General features: G+C 44.4%; 1 protein-coding gene across 1 annotated transcript in view; it reads left to right on the top strand.

The window, feature by feature from the left end:
• Positions 1-16,414, top strand: part of ACOXL (acyl-CoA oxidase like) — a 424,916-nt gene that overhangs the window by 90,356 nt on the left and 318,146 nt on the right. The window contains 1 exon segment of the mRNA XM_049784649.1: positions 497-629. Coding sequence (XP_049640606.1) covers positions 497-629 — 133 coding nt within the window.

The raw sequence follows: 16,414 nt of genomic DNA, 5'->3' as shown, positions 1-16,414 counted from the left end.
GCCACAGATGGGGCGAAGTGTCCTGCATGCCCTGTCCAGTATGTAGTCCCAATGGCAGTTTTCAGGCTTCTCTCATTGGGGCCACTGCTGCATCGCAGATGGAAATCGTGAAAAATTTCTAATCTTTCCTGAGTTTAGCCTTGAGATCCTTACTCAGGCCCTACTCTGCTATCCTTGAGAAGTGGTTCCAGGATATAGAAACCTGTGTGGCTTGAAGGTGTATACAGATAAAAGCTATTTGACTTCATGCTCATTTTAAAAATTACTTTTTTTTTTTTTGGTTTTTGGGCCACACCCGGTGGTGCTCAGGGGTTACTCCTGGCTGTCTGCTCAGAAATAGCTCCTGGCAGGCACGGGGAACCATATGGGACATCGGGATTCGAACCAACCACCTTAGGTCCTGGATGGGCTGCTTGCAAGGCAAACACCGCTGTGCTATCTCTCCGGGCCCCAAAATTACTTTTTTAAATGTGAATCCTTCCACTCCCCACTCCAGGTATGGTTCTGTGACTCCAGATGGGCAGTACCATTCTCCAATTAAGAACAAGAGTGCAAGATTCAATGCGATGCTGGCAGCACTGACCCCTACACGACTAGCTGTGACCTTCCAAGCCATGGGCTCCATGAAGGTAGTGGAGTGATTGGAACAAAGCTCTTTCTTTATTCTCTCTGTATTTCCTGGAGGCCACTAACCATGTCAGAAATCTCTGAGTCTCTGCAGAGTCTAAATCTCTGCAACCAGGGCTGCTTGGTAGATGTTAGGGAGTTCCGGCTAGTTGGCCATACCCAGAGAATTTTTCTGCACCGTCTCACCACAGCATTCCATCCATCTGTACCCCAGATGGTGCCACTGCTGCTGATGGTGGGGGGAACAAAGGCACTGTGTCAACAGAGCCACAGGAGATGACCCCAGGAGACTGGGTTCAGAATAAACACATCTGCCAGGAAAGCAGCTAAGAGCTGAGTTGCGTGCACCAAAGCAATGTGTCTTGGTCAGGTTATGGGGAAGCAGCAATGTTCAAAAGGTGATCTGGGGAGTGGCCTTGACTTATAGGTTAGAGTCTCTGCGGTTCAGCCTCTTTACACTATCTCTGATTCTGCTTCCCTCCACTCCAAAATATTGGTTCAATCAGAACTGCTAGGAGACATGTGTTCTGAAAGGCCTTCTCCTTGGGGCTGGTGCCTTTTCAAGATGGAAAGTCCTTTCTGAGCTAAAGTATTTGGTAAAGTTGGAAGAAAAAGGACAAAATATATGAATGTACATTTGTCACTTGCATCCAGTGATTCTACTACAAAGGAGAACAATTAGTTCATCTGACTCCAGGTCAGACAGCAGCTTGACAATGTCTGAAAAAAAGAATGATCTTTTACCCATTTGTTTTGCTGTTGTTTAGGCAGAGCTTGGGGGTTTCTGGCTTGGGGCTTAGGACTCTTTCCTGGTGGCCCTTTGGAGTGAAGCTGGGTCACTCTCATAAAATTGTGTGCAACAACCCTTTGAGCCTCTCCTGGATCCTATGCCCACTTAGCCTTGATCTGACCCTCATGACAGGAAGCTTCCTGCCTGAGCAGCACTTCCTCTTGCAGCAGCCAGTGGGAGCCATGCAGACACCCCTCAGTGTTGGTGGCTGCCTCCCCAGCTGCCTAAACAGTTTCCTGAGCTCCTTTGTCGCTCGGGGACTGAGGCAGTCAATGATGAGCCACCTGTCACTGGCACGTGCCTCTTAGCTTTGCTGAAGTTCCTCCGAATGGAGGTGGCCCAGGACAGCCTGCTGCTGAGAGCCAGATGATCCAGAGGGATCTGAGGCACCACTGCCTCACATTGCAAGGGACACAGTTGCTTCTTTCAGTGGGGAGTAAAAAAAACTCTAACCAGTTTTGGACTCAAGGGAGAGGCAGAAGGAGAGGGTCCACTGGAGCCTAAAACTGTATTATAGAGGAGGGGAGGAAGTCAGATGTGCCCCAGAAGCATGGGCAGTGGACATGCTGGGAGGACAGGGGACTTGTGTACAGGCCAGAAACCCTGGATCTTCATTTGAGAGTGGGGAATAGTGAGTGATGGAGATCCCCTATGCCAGGAGCCCTAGGAGCATCCTGAGACTGCTATTGAAGTCTGTCTCTGCAGTACCTTATAATACTATCATATAGCTATTTTTTTAAACCATAGTATCATCTAGATGGGGCAGCAGGTGGCTCCCAGGAGATGTTTATTTTACTTCTATAGGGGTCACTGCAGAGGGTTGGGGTCCTCCCCCAGGATAAAGGCAGCCCAGTGATGTGGGCCTGTCATTGCTCAGGGGCCACAGGGCCATTGCTGGGTGAACTCTGGGCTTTGCACAGGCTCAACATATATTCTCCACCACTTGGCTCTCAGGGACTTGGTTTTAAATGTCGCTTGATCAAGTTGAGAGGAGGGTGTGTGGGAAGGGAAATATAGTGGGTGGTCTCTATAAAGAATCCATTCTCTATCTAACTGAACACAACAGAAGGGCCTCTGGTGACCCTGCAAGGTCCAGAAGGTTCATAACTAGATCCAGTACTTGTTAGGCCTTCAGAGTCACTTGAAAGATGGAGGGGCTGGGTGATGAACCTGAATTTGTGGCCCAGCCTATGTGCAGTTCTATGACAATGTCGATTCTCTAGGAGCCTCCTCTGAGCCTCTGCTTCTGGTCACTGGAAGACTGGAGTGAGTGGACAATGCGCACTTGAGCACTCAGGAGCTGTCATTGTCCCTCCCGTCTGTCCCCTCTGCCTATCCCATGTGGCTGCTGCTGCTGTCAAGACAGAGGACAGAGATAAGAGTCCTGAAGAGGAAAAAAAGGACATGCCCAGGAAACAAAAGCTGCAAAATAGGACCCAGAGCCTCCAGCTGCCTGGGAGCTCAAAGTGCTGTACAGAGGCTTACAGAGACATGTAACCCTGTCTCCATGTCATTCCCTTCCTGGGTATCTGAGCTTGGGCTGGGCTCTTTCACTGACCACTGCACTGATCAGAAGGTGCTTTGCCTCGTGAGGGTAGCTGCAAAGGCAGCCACCTCTTTGGGTCTAATTGCCACCATCATGACTGGTGCAGGGACAAACAACAACCTGGCCACTGTGATCTCATCGTGAGCAGGGGGGGTGGCGGTGAGGATGATCTCATCCTCCCAGTCCTTCCTGACAAATGTTTGCTCTTCTGAAACCTGAGCCAGCCCTTTTTGTTTGGCTGAAGCTGATCAGTGGAGAACCGAATCCCTTTCTCTTAGCAGACACGTTCTTGATGCATTAGGAATCATTGCGGCTCACTATTGTGACATTCACACAGGCAGATGATGCCTGCTCCTTTTAAACTTTGCCCAGATGTTTGATTTCTCCGGGTTTCTCTCATGTATCTCTGATTTCCATAACATTTCTCAGAACTTTCGATTTTCTCTCAAAAAGTTGCCATAGGAGCTGACCTCTCATTTGCATCCAAAATGCTGTTAAATGGTTAACAGGAACAAAAAGAAAAGGAAATGGAGACTTTCAGCATGGGGGCTGATGGGCTGGGCTTTGAGGGACTTGGGGGAAGGTTGCTGTGGACCAGGAATTCAGCAGAATGAAGGAAGGTGGTGGGGAGAAAGACAGTTAGTGGAAGGGTGACATGGAAGAGGTAAAGCAGTGGGGCTTATTTGCAGGAAAGATGTAGAAAAACAGCCCTTAGGATGGGCTTGGATGGTGGATGGAGGCCTTTGTTCTTAGGCCCCGGCCACGTGGCTCCATCCGCCATTAACCAGCAGGTCAGCATCTTCAGGTGGTCGCTGCGGGAATCAGACTCACTCAGACAGGCTTCATGAGAGATATCATCTTTATTGGCCCTCGCCATCACGTTTGTGGCCTATATCATAAACCTATTTAAGCATTTGCCATTCTTAGCTAGCCCTGCATCTTAACTTCTTTCATCCATGTCTCCTCCAACCTCCATCCTTGCAAAAGACCCTAATCCCTTGGGTCCAAGGCCTTATCTAACCTTCCCAAGACCCCTCAGAGGAATGGGCAGGTTCTTGCAGGTAAAGATACACGTAATTCCGCCCAAGACCCATCCCAGAAATGGGCGGGTCTTGCAGGTAGATACACAAATTCAGGGTGGAGTCACAGAAAGGAACATTTTATTTTATTTTATTTGGGTATTGGTCACACCCAGCAATGCTCAGGGGTGACACCTGGCTCTGCATTCACAAATCACTCCTGTAGTGCTGGGTGACTCTATGGGATGCTGGAAATCAAACAAATACCCTACCTACTGTACTATCTTTCCAGACCAAGGAAGGAACATTTCAGATTTCCTCGTGGGAGAGTCTCCCTAACCTTTTTTAAGAAAAGCTTACCCAAGAGCTTGATTCTACCTCCATTTTTTGACTCTATGCTTTGGAATGAACCTTGAGCACCTGCATGTCTAACAATTTCCTAGGGGATGCTGCTATTCAGATTGGTGGGTACAGCCTATATCCCTATGCAGAAGGGATATAGGGCAGCATGCCAAGCAACTTCCCAGCAACCTCATCTCTGGCACAGCCCCCAGGGCCCTGATCCAAGCCTTTGCACATGTTGTCTTCAGTACCTTGAATGCCCCTTCTCTTTGATGTGCTTATCTCATCGCTGCTATTTTGGGGGCATGCTTTTCCTCACCTGGGTGGGTCCTTCCCACAGACTTGAGTGTTTTCTACCAAGACACTCACCTTCTGTAGGGTTGGTGCATTTTCCATGCATTTTAGAGCTCAGCAAGGGCTAGGGCCAGCATGCATGAATCCAGCTCTTAGCTGTTCCCTTGCCTCTGTCAACATTTTTCAGTCTTTACTAGGTCGAGCACCAGCTCTCTGTGTAACGTGCCCTTTCTGTCTCCCCTGCTTGCTCTGAAGCTCTAAACAGCGCTGCACACTGCCCTATGTCAGCTCCTGCTGGGGGACACATAGACACAGAGCATAGAGGAGTTGGCAGGAAGAGTGAGGAATAGACATCATACATATTAGTGCCTAAGTACTTTGTACCTTCAGCTCCAAAAGTCTGCTCAGCCCCTTCTCAGGTCCCAGGGAAGAGAGATGCTGCTGTCACATCCTTTCAGACCTGGATGGCTCTTCTGACCAGGACAATCTGCCTTCTCTCTTCCTTCCTCTTTGTGTTGAACCAGGCTCAGATCTTTATGTCAGCTACAGGTTTTGTAATTGCGAAAGAGTGGCTGGGGTGGTGGAATTAGGGTGCTGCCCTGTGCTCAACTCCTATAAGGGTCAGATTGCATGATGAGAGCGAGTCATGACCTGGGCTATCTTATGTGGGGTAGTTGGCCTTGTTTAGAAAGGGAGTCCCAGAATGTTGTCTAGATAAGACTGACTTGGTGCTATGGAAAAGGAAGTAGATCTGGGTCCCATGCAGCTCATGAATTTGGAAGCTGGAGGGACTTGAGTATTTATTGGCTTGAGATGCTAAGTATGTGGAACTACAACTTCAGGTCAGGGAAGGTCATGCATGAGTTGGTGAGTATATCCTTGTATTGGCAAGATCTTTGCTCTAGGAATCAGCAGAACTGCCACAGAGGACAGCTGTGCTCATCTTACTCTTATTCTCAGTGCTCTTCCCCAAGCCAGCCAAGGGGAGATCTGTAATACCATTCAGTTGAGATGTGAAATGGACATGTCTGAAAACAGTTAAAATAAACTTGCAAGACAGTCCAGAGTGAGCCCATTAAGTGCACAAACTTTCTTCTCTGGATCTACAGTCTATCTCTTTGTAATTTGTATGACGCTGGCAGGTTCCTAAGTCTCTCAGTGTCATTGCAAACAATTGAATGCTACACGAGAGCCAGTGTAAGGTCTGACAGAGCCACTCCCTTGACTACTACTTAGCCATGTGTGCATACAGGTCATTGTCATGATTAAAAGGGTTGTGGAAGTTTGTGTGATCAAGCTTAGGTCTATGGATGGTAAAAGGATAGCTAAGCTTTAGAGTTTGTGGGTAGAGCCTCATCTCAAACTGGGAATGGCTGCTTTGAGCCAAGGATAGAGAAGCATGAGGCTAGGTCTGACTTTGTGGTTATGGTCAGTCATGAATGTGGGGCTGGGAATAGTGGCTTCCTGCCATTGGACTTTGTTTCTTGGCTTCAGTGGAGGATACATGGGTTGGAGATTAGGGGTGGGATCTCAAGTTTGCAATGGGTAAGGGACCCAGCATCCCTTTCTACTTGTTGGACTCAGGAAGAGCAAAGAGAAGATGTTGGTTTCAGGTGGGCCACATTTTTAAATAGAATATTGATTTTTTTTAAATATTTGAACAATTTTTCCAAGACCTTATGACTATAGGGGTTCATGGAGAATTAGACCAAGAAAGAAAAGGAGGTGGAGACTACCTGAGTCTCCTGACTTAGGTTTGGCTATTTAAAATTTCTCCTTTTTAAAAATTTAAATAATCTTGGGCTATACCTGAGTGGTGCTCAGGGCTTACTCTTGGCTCTCTGCTCAAGGATCACTCCTGGAGAGGTTCACATGACCGTATGTGGTACTGGGGATCAATCTTGGGTTGACTGCTTGAAAAGCAAGAGCCTTCCTCTTGGCCTTGAGCCACCTCCCTTATGTTCTGATGAAAGTGGCAGTTCAATTCTGGTCTGCACTGATCTGGGAATCACAGAGCAGAGCAAGGTGGTAGGATCCTGCTGTGCTGGTTCCTGTTGGGGGAGACATATAGGGTGCCTCAGTGACTGCTGGGGCTGGAGCTAGGCAGAGAGTGTCTGAGTATGACACTCTCTGGGCCCCAAGACTACCCGCCAAGATGCATATTACTTGCCTCTGAGATGACACTTGAGAAAAATGCCCTGGATTCCTGAGGAACTAAGATAATCAGTTTTTTTTTTTCTTGCTATGAGGCAAGTGCTTTTTCTTCTGGAAATATGTTATTCTCATATCTTTTGTTGTCACAGATTTATATCATTTTAATAATTATTACCAGGACACAGAGCAGGAAGAGATCATAAGTTTTTATTTTTTTCTCAGTGCTAGGGCTGCTAGAGCACTAATTGTCATGAAGTACTAATGTCTCTGCTTTCCTTCCTTCCCTGTTATCCTTCCTTCCCTCCTCTCTCCCCCTTCTCCCTCCTTCCTCTCATTCTAATATAGGAGAGCAGGGACAGTGGGTCTCTGTTACTCCACAGATCCCAGGTTCTTTGATATTTTCAATGTGAGCAATGAAGATGCTGATATTTAGAATTAGAAATAGAAAACTTTATTGGAAAGAGAAGGGAAAGGAACTTTCAGCCAGTCAGAACTTAAGCTTGATTCATTCTGTGGTGTTCTTATAGGAAAACTAGGCCTTTGTACTACTTGTCAAGTGAACAGAGTGTTAGAGGGAATGTGAAGATTTTATAGAGTGGTCTGGCTAGTTTAGGTCTTGTGATTCTCTATTTGATTACTTGTCTAGGCACTGACCTTTGCCTCCTACTTTCCTGTGAGTCTAAGGTCTGGGCAGAATCTGTGATCTTGGGAAATTGTTAACTTCTTATGATCTGAAAGAATTTAGTAATTTGTAGAGATCTTTAAATTGTGGAGTGGAGACAGCAAAAGGGAACTGCCCACAGAAGCTGGCAAGGGGAAAATGAGTCTTCCTCTTTCACTTCCTTCCTCCCTTTTCCCCCTTTTCTTTTTCTATTCTTCCTTTCATTTTTCTTCCTTTCTCTCTCTTCCTCCCTCTCCCTTCCTCTGTACCATCTATTCATCTGCATTTCTCCATCCATCAGTTTATCAGCCACTTACCTATCTCTACTACACAAATGGTGAACACAATGGTAATTAAGCTTATGAATTAGTAGTTCATGGAATCGGTGGAATGGTATTGAGAAAAGTAGTCATGGATCTCATGAATATCAATATTTTAATGTCCGTGAGGAGAGGGGCCTCACTTGTTAGTACTCAAGGACTAGTCACTGATGTGTCTTAGGAGCGAATCCTGGCAGTTCACAGGGGAGGTATTATATATTAAATATATAATATATAATATATATTATATATTATATATTATATATATTATATATTTGGTGGTGGTATTTGGACTGGGGTGAGCTATAATGCAAGACCAACTCCTTATCCCTGTACCAAGTCTCTGGTACTGGGCACCCAGTTTGAAAGGTCAGTTGGGAGCTTGTAGACATGCACCCTCCAGGGGGTGCTCTACAACATTATGGTTCAGCAAGGAGCATTTCTGGGACCCTGCACACTGAGGGCTCTGCAATGGGACAGGAATGAAGGGACACAGAGAAATGGCAACTCTATGAAAACAAGCATAGATGATCTCTGGCCTTGTGGAGGATAAGGGCTGGCTAGAAATGGTGTGAGGATGTGTGGTGTTTACAAGTATGAATTTTTTTGTGGAAATTGATGAGACAAGATTTACTGATCTTTATTGTTACCTTTGTAGCCTAGCATGTCCTCTACTGTCATGGAGTGTTGGGAAGCTGAGAGTTAGTTTTATGTTCATCTTAATTTTTTTTAGGGGGTGCACACCCAGTGTCACTCGGGGGTTACTCTTGGCTCTGTACTCAGAAATTACTCCTGGCAGGCTCGGGGGACCACAGGGAATACTGGAGATCTAACCTAGGTTGACCATGTGCAAGTCAAATGCTCTACCCACTGTGTTATCACTCTGGCTCTTATGTTCATTTGGGGGTGTGTGTGAGTTGGGTCTCACCCGGCCTCTCTCAGGGGTTACTTCTGGCTTTCTTTCTTTTCTTTTCTTTTCTTTTCTTTTCTTTTCTTTTCTTTTCTTTTCTTTTCTTTTCTTTTCTTTCTTTCTTTCTTTCTTTCTTTCGTTCTTTATTTCTTTCTTTCTTTCTTTCTTTCTTTTTTCTTTCTTTTCTTTCTTTCTTTTCTTTCTTTATTTCTTTCTTTCTTTCTTTCTTTCTTTCTTTCTTTCTTTCTTTCTTTCTTTCTTTCTTTCTTTCTTTCTTTCTTTCTTTCTTTCTTTCTTTCTTTCTTTCTTTCTTTCTTTCTTTCTTTCTTTCTTTTTCTTTTCTTTCTTTCTGTCAGAAATTGCTCCTGGCAGGCTTGGGGGACCATATAGGATGCCGGGAATCAAACCAGAGTCCGTCCTGTGTTGGCTATTGGGTCCCGTTTACACCTTGATTGGTTATCGGTGGATCCTCAAAGAGGTCCCAGAATGAGAAATTGATTCCCATTCCCCTGACCCCCTGTGGGAGAGGAGATCTTGGTAATATTTATCCACAGCAAATAATCCACACAGACAGGAGGGTAAGGGGTAAGAAGTCTGGGTGCAGAGTCCTTTGTCAGCCTACTACCAACTCCAAAAAACACCTGGAGCCAGCTCGTAAGCTCTACCAAAAGACTCCGAGCACCTCGCTCCTAAACAGCGCCCCACCTGGAAGGTAGAAGGTGGGAAATGCTTTCATATATAACATTGGCCTCATGCATGGCAAACTCTCTACTGCTTGTGCTATCGCTCTGCTCCTCTTGTTCATCATTTTAGAGATTTTTCAGAAGGCAGTTTTACATGGCTCACCCCTTACTTCTCAGGCTAATAGTTTTTCTCTCCTTTGAAACACAAGCACACACATACACAGACACACAGATACATGAAACTGTGCACACGTATAGACACACAAAGACATATATACACACAGATACACACATGCAGTCACAAAGACACACTCAGACATACACACAGACATGTACCAACACAGGCACACAGACACTCTAAGATGCATACATGCAGATACTTAGAAACACTCAGATGTACACAGATCCGCAGGAACATAAAGACATACTCAAATACACAAACAGAGACACAGACAAGCCCGTACATGTGCACACTCGAATGGCAGCCGAGCCACAACACAAGTTCAGATTCTGGGCTAGTCCCACAGGATGCAGGCCTTGGCCTGGACTCTCAGGCGGCATCTGCGAAATCCAGTTCTCTGGTGCAGCTACTTCCCAAAGGTGACCGCTAGAGGGCAGCAGATACCAACTAGGCCTCAGGTGCACTTTAGGTTTATTGTATGCCTGCAGCCTACATTTAATGTTGTTCCATCCGTTCAGCTTCTGCACTTTTGGCTCAGTTTAGCTCGGAGTGTTGACTTTTACTAAATGACCAATAAAAGGGGAATGGCAGCACATCAACCTAATGATTGGCCCAAGACCCAGATTGTAAATAAGATTTAAGTGATTGTGGCTCTTCAGGATATAATGGGGCTCACATATGTCTTAGAAAAACAGTTTGCAGCATTTTGGGGATAGATTCATTAGGATGTCTGTGCTTGAAATACGTTTAAATGCTTCATATGTGCTGTTTCATGGGTCTTTGGGTGGGAGATTATAGTAAAAGTCTTAAGGTACTTGATCTGCATTAATCTAATCCCAGTTCAGTCTCTGGCACTGAACTGATCTCCCAAGCACTGCTGGGAGTAAACCCTGAGCCTAGGGCCTGAGAAACTTGCTAGTAACATGGGTATTCTCCCCAAACAAAAACAAACAAAGAGAAAAGGATATTTTTTTCTGCCTTTTCTTTCAAAGAACCAAGAGTTACAGGGCCAGTACAACTTTGATAAATCACATAGGGCATCCAATGAAATGGTCCTTTGGAAGAATCTTCCTTTGAACTGACTCTATCCTCTCCAGTTGTGCTCAGTGCCTCCTTATAAAGCTGCCTGACAAAGTTTTTCCACCTAATCCATGAGCAAAGTGTCCTCAGAGGCTCATGTCCAGATAGGTCTGTGTAGGGCAGTATAGAATTAAATCTTCAGGTTCTAAAGCCAAAACACTGGACAGTCGTGGGCTTGGAAGTAAATGTCAATCTAGGAAATAACACACACACACACACAAACACACACACACGCACACACACACATGCAAAGATGGAGAAACAGATTTCAGGAGTTCCAACACATTTGCCCTTTACTCCTGTGGAAGTCCAGAAAATGCAAAAGAGTGTTTTCCTCAAAATCCGAATATTTATTCTGAAGGAAGAGACCATACCTGGCACCTGGAGGTGGAACCAAGTGTTTAAACACTCATCCAAGGTGCTACATTCAAAGATGGTTCCAACCAATGAGTAACAAGGTGTATACTGAGTAGGGTGGGATCAGATCAATTCCACAATCCCATTAATCTCACATTAATCCCCATAAAAAAAAGAGCCTCTAGGGCTTGTGTGGCAGTAGAAACAGAATAACACACTGTGCAGAGAGAGTGACTTGAGGGAGATCAGTGTCTTTGATAGAGATGGTTACACCCAAGGTCTCTGAGTAATCCTCTGGCACTAAGATGGAGGAGGTGACATTTAGCTTGTCCTTTTGAGGGAAGAATCTAGGTCACCTTTGCAGGTGGACAACAGAAGAGTGGTGGTGGTGAGTGGAGCTCTGCTATGTTGTGGGAGAGGGAAACCATGTGCCTCCCTTTGCATTTGAGCTGGTGCTGTACTGCTTAATGTTGGCAACAGCCTTGTCCTTCTTCAGAAGTAGAGAAAGACTTGCTGGAGAAAAGGTCTTCTCAAATTCTGAAAGGCATGGGTGTCAAAGGAGATGGTCAGTGTAGATGGTTTCCCTAGTGTTCTGGGCTTGGTCCTGGCCTGGCATAAACTTGCTCTCCTGGTTCTGCAGACTACTTTCCTAGAACAGGACACAAAAATTCCCAAGCTGCCATGGTGGGAGCTTCCTCTATGCAGAGCATCTCTGGGGTTACATCTGTGGGTGCTCGGGAATTATAAATGGCTAACTTCTGCCTTAGCAGAAACTCCATCTGCAACTGTACCACAGGCACTGGACATCACACAGTGCCCTTTCCTAACTCTCCATTTTGTCACCCTGTTCTTCATGTCAGAGGTGAATCCTTTTGTGTTCTTCCCTTGGGAAAAGCAATTGCTGCTAGAATGAGTCCAATGAGCCCGGAGCTCATTTTCCTGTACAAGTTCTTAGTTTGTTTTTTTTTAAATATAATTTTTATTTTGATCATAGTGGCTTACATATTGTTGACAATAATATTTTAGGTAAATATTTACATAAAATCAGGGGGGATTCCCATCACCAAATTGTCCTCCCTACACCTCTGTTTTTGTCCTACTTCCCATATCCTCTTCCCTCACCCCCAGGGCTGCTAGAATATGTGGTCCCCTATGTACCTATCCTACTACATAGTAGTCTTGCACCTGTTTGGTCTTGGTGCCTCCCTTATTTCCCCCTCTAATTGGGAGGCAGGACTAGCTAGTTCAAGTTGCGTGGTTTTGTTTGAAGAAGAGAAAAGTAATAAACTGGGGTAAAAGTCTAATTCTCCGAAAATGGGCGAAATCCTTCTAGAGGCTCTCATCATCGATTTGAGAGACGAAGGAGAAAAAGAAGATGAAACACTCCACCAGTACAAAAAGAAGTGTCAAATATCCAGTGAGGACTCCAACAATAACGATAAGCACCACAAAAACAAAACAAAACAAAACAAAACAAAAACAAAAACAAAAAAAACCTGCCATGTTCTTGAGATAAGAAACATGACATAGCACATAAAGAAAAAAAAGAAAAGCGGAGAAGAAAATAGGTATAACTGGGGACTCACACAGTTGATGGTCCCTGTAGCCTTGTGAGATGAGCTGCTCATAATTTCCACTTTTAAGATGTAAAAATCAGATCTAGAAAGTGGTGGCAACTTTTACACAGTATCCTGGACCACACACCATGGCAGCTGGAATTGGCCTGATCCCTGCTGGGTTGCTTTTCAAAGCCTTCAAGTCAGTCTTTCTTTGAGTCCTACATGGACACCAATTGCTAGCATTCTCTCATTACTTTGGTACACATAGTTGTCTTATTGTATTTGCTCTTGCCAAAAAACCAAAAATTAAAAAATCTGTTATTTACAGTTCAAAAAGTAAAAAGATTTCACTCAAAAAGAGATTGGGCAGATGCCAATGGTTCGTGGCTGGCTGGGTCAGAATTCAGGCTACTTCCGCACCATAACTTGGGTCTGTGTAGTTTTCCAGATGTCTTTTATGGCAGGAAAGGGCCCTTCATGAGGAACATTTATAGAGTATGTGCAAATTTGAATTTATCCAGTGGAGTGGTTTTGAATATTTCTGGCTACTACAATGTAATTTAATAAGCATTAAAAATTTACACCTCCTTAAGTAAAATTTAATAAGTGAACCAGGCTATTTAAAGTTGTCTCTAAGACACTTAAAAGTTCTAAAAAGAGAAACAAAAAAAATGGATGGTGAAATACATGGGTCCTATAACTTTTTTAAATTTTTTTATCTTTATTTAAACATCTTTTTTTTTTTTTTTTTGGTTTTTGGGCCACACCCGTTTGACGCTCAGAGGTTACTCCTGGCTATGTGCTCAGAAATCGCCCCTGGCTTGGGGGGACCATATGGGACGCCGGGGGATCGAACCGCGGTCCTTCCTTGGCTAGCGCTTGCAAGGCAGACACCTTACCTCCAGCGCCACCTACCCGGCCCCCTATTTAAACATCTTGATTACAAATATGATTGTGATTAGATTTCAGTCATGTAAAGAACACCCCCCTTCACCAGTGCAACATTCCCACCACCAATGTCCCAAATCTCCCTCCATCCCACCCAACGCCCACCTGTACTCTAGACAGGCTTTCCAGTTCCCTCATTCATTTACATGATTATGGTAGTTCTCAGTGTAGTTATTTCTATAACTGCACTCACCACTCTTTGTGGTGAGCTTCATGAAGTGAGCTGGAAGTTCCAGCCCTCCTCTCATTGTCTCTAAGGATTGTTGCAAATAATGACTTTTATTTTTCTTAAAACCCATAGATGAGTGAGACTATTCTGCGTCTCTCTCTCTCTCTCTCTCTCTCTCTCTCTCTCTCTCTCTCTCTTTCTCTCTCTCTCTCTCTATCTCTCCCCTCTGACTTATTTCACTCAGCATGATAAATTTCATGTACATCCATGTACAGAAAAATTTCATGACTTTATCTCTCCTGGTGGCTGCATAATATTCCATTGTGTATACATACCACAGTTTCTTTAGCCATTCATCTGTTGAAGGGTATCTTGGTTGTTTCCAGAGCCTGGCTATTGTGAATAGTGCTGCAATAAATATAGGTGTGAGGAAGGGGTTTTTGTATTGTATTCTTGTGTTCCTAGGGTATATCCCTAGGAGTGGAATAGCTGGGTCGAATGGGAGCTTAATTTCCAGAGTTTGAAGGAATCTCCATATCACTTTCCATAGAGGATGGACTAGATGGCATTCCCACCAGCAGTGGATAAGAGTTCCTTTCTTTCCACATCCCTGCCAGCACTAATTGTTCTCATTCTTTGTGATGTGTGCCAATCTCTGTGGTATGAGATGGTATCTCATTGTTGTTTTGATTTGTATCTCTCTGACGATTAGTGATGAGGAGCATTTTTTCATGTGCCTTTTGGCCATTTATATTTCTTTTTTTTTTTTTATCAAAGTGTCTGTGTTCATTTCTTCTTCCCATTTTTTGATGGGTTTAGATGTTTTTTTTTCTTGTAAAGTTCTGTCAGTGCCCTGTATATTTTGAATATTAGCCCCTTATCTGATGGATATTGGGTGAATAGTTTCTCCCACAAGGTGGGTGGCTCTTGTATCCTGGGCACTATTTCTTTTGAGGTGCAGAAGCTTCTCAGCTTAATGTATTCCCATCTGTTTATCTCTGCTTCCACTTTTTTGGAAAGTGCAGTTTCCTCCTTGAAGATGCCTTTAGTCTCAATGTCCTGGAGTGTTTCGCCTACGTGTTGTTCTATATACCTTATGGTATCAGGTCTGATATTGGTCCTATAAATTTCTTTCTTTACCTGCATTATGATGTATCTCTATTATGACAAATGATAGTTTATGCTACTTATACAATACCCAAGCACTGTTTCTTTTTCGTTCTTTTTTACTCATAATTTTATATTTTTACATGATTATTTTGGGTACTCCCAAGGATTAGCAGGATAGAATATTGGTTTTGAGGCCACACCTAGCAATGCTCAAGGTTTACTTATGGTTCTACACTAAGGGATTACTCCTGGAGGAGCAAAGGGGACCAAATGGGCTATTGGGGTTTGAACTTGGATTGACTATATGCAAGGCAAGCACCACTGTACTACTTTCTAGCCCAGTACCTATGTATAGAACATTTGTTTTTAGGTTAGCAGGAGTGAAATTATTAAAAAAAAAAGAAAAAGGGAAAAAAAGTAAAAAGGAGAAAAAAAGATTAACAAGAAATTTGTGAAAATTATTGTATCTTTTTTTTTTTTTTTTTGGTTTTTGGGCCACACCCGGTGACGCTCAGGGGTTCCTCCTGGCTATGCGCTCAGAAGTTCCTCCTGGCTTGGGGGACCATATGGGACACCGGGGCATCGAACCGCAGTCCGTCCAAGGCTAGCCCAGGCAAGGCAGGCACCTTACCTCTAGCGCCACCGCCCGGCCCCAAATTATTGTATCTTCCAATGAGATCATTAAGTCCTTGTTAGAAGATTTAATAAGCTCTTGTTGCTAGTTGATCATTATTTCTTTGGATTCTGAGCATTAGGTGGCTTCAGATACACATTGGCATCTAGATTGGTATGTTCTTATGGGAATGACAGTATTAAATAAAAATGGTGTTGTCATGTGTCTGCAAATATGGCTGAGCTATTCAGGAATTCCAATCACTATTACTAGATACTGAGGTTTTGTGGGATGTGTTATTTTGCAGCCAAGTCTTCTGGAAGTATGAGAAAGCAGAGGGAGAGTGCCTGTACTTACTCCAAAAAGATCCCTGGTGATATCAGTCCAAATACCTCCATAATTGGAGCTTTGGTCAGATTGGTATCTTTGCAGCAAGCCTAGAGGAGTCCTGAAGTAGGGCCACTCCTTGGGAAGTGGTGATTGTGGATGATGAGTGCAGCAGGTGTGGCTTCAACAGGGTCGGGGCTTGACTTGCCCTTTCATCTCAAGATTGCCAGTTTTCAGCTGCATGGCCAGTGTACCCGTAAGTTTGATGGCTTGGTGTACATCTCTTGTGAGAACAGGGTGAGTCTATGGATCTGGCTGAATGTAGACATAGTGACTACATTTGCGAGTGTGGTTTCAGCTCAGCATTTACATTTTAGTCCATTACCAGATCTGTGTTCTCTTCTTTTATTTAATTTTCTTTTTTTAATTAATATTTTATTTAAACAACTTCATAACAAATATGCTTGTAGCTGGGTTTAAGTATGTAGAGAACACTCCCTTCACCAGTGCAACATTTCCCACTACCAATTTCCCAAATTTCCCTCCTCTCCTCTCCTCTCCTCTCCTCTCCTCTCCTCTCCTCTCCTCTCCTCTCCTCTCCTCTCCTCTCTCCTTCTCCTCTCCCCTCCCTCCCCTCCCCTCCCCTCCCCTCCCTCCCCTCCCCTCCCCTCCCTCTCCTTCCCCTCCCCTCCCCTCTCCCTCCCCTCCTCCTCTTCCTCTTCTC

This window comes from Suncus etruscus, chromosome 12 (assembly GCF_024139225.1).
Source record: "Suncus etruscus isolate mSunEtr1 chromosome 12, mSunEtr1.pri.cur, whole genome shotgun sequence".
Lineage (NCBI taxonomy): Eukaryota > Metazoa > Chordata > Mammalia > Eulipotyphla > Soricidae > Suncus > Suncus etruscus.
Note: the sequence above shows the minus strand (reverse complement) of the source record. Positions and strands in the feature narration are given on the sequence as shown.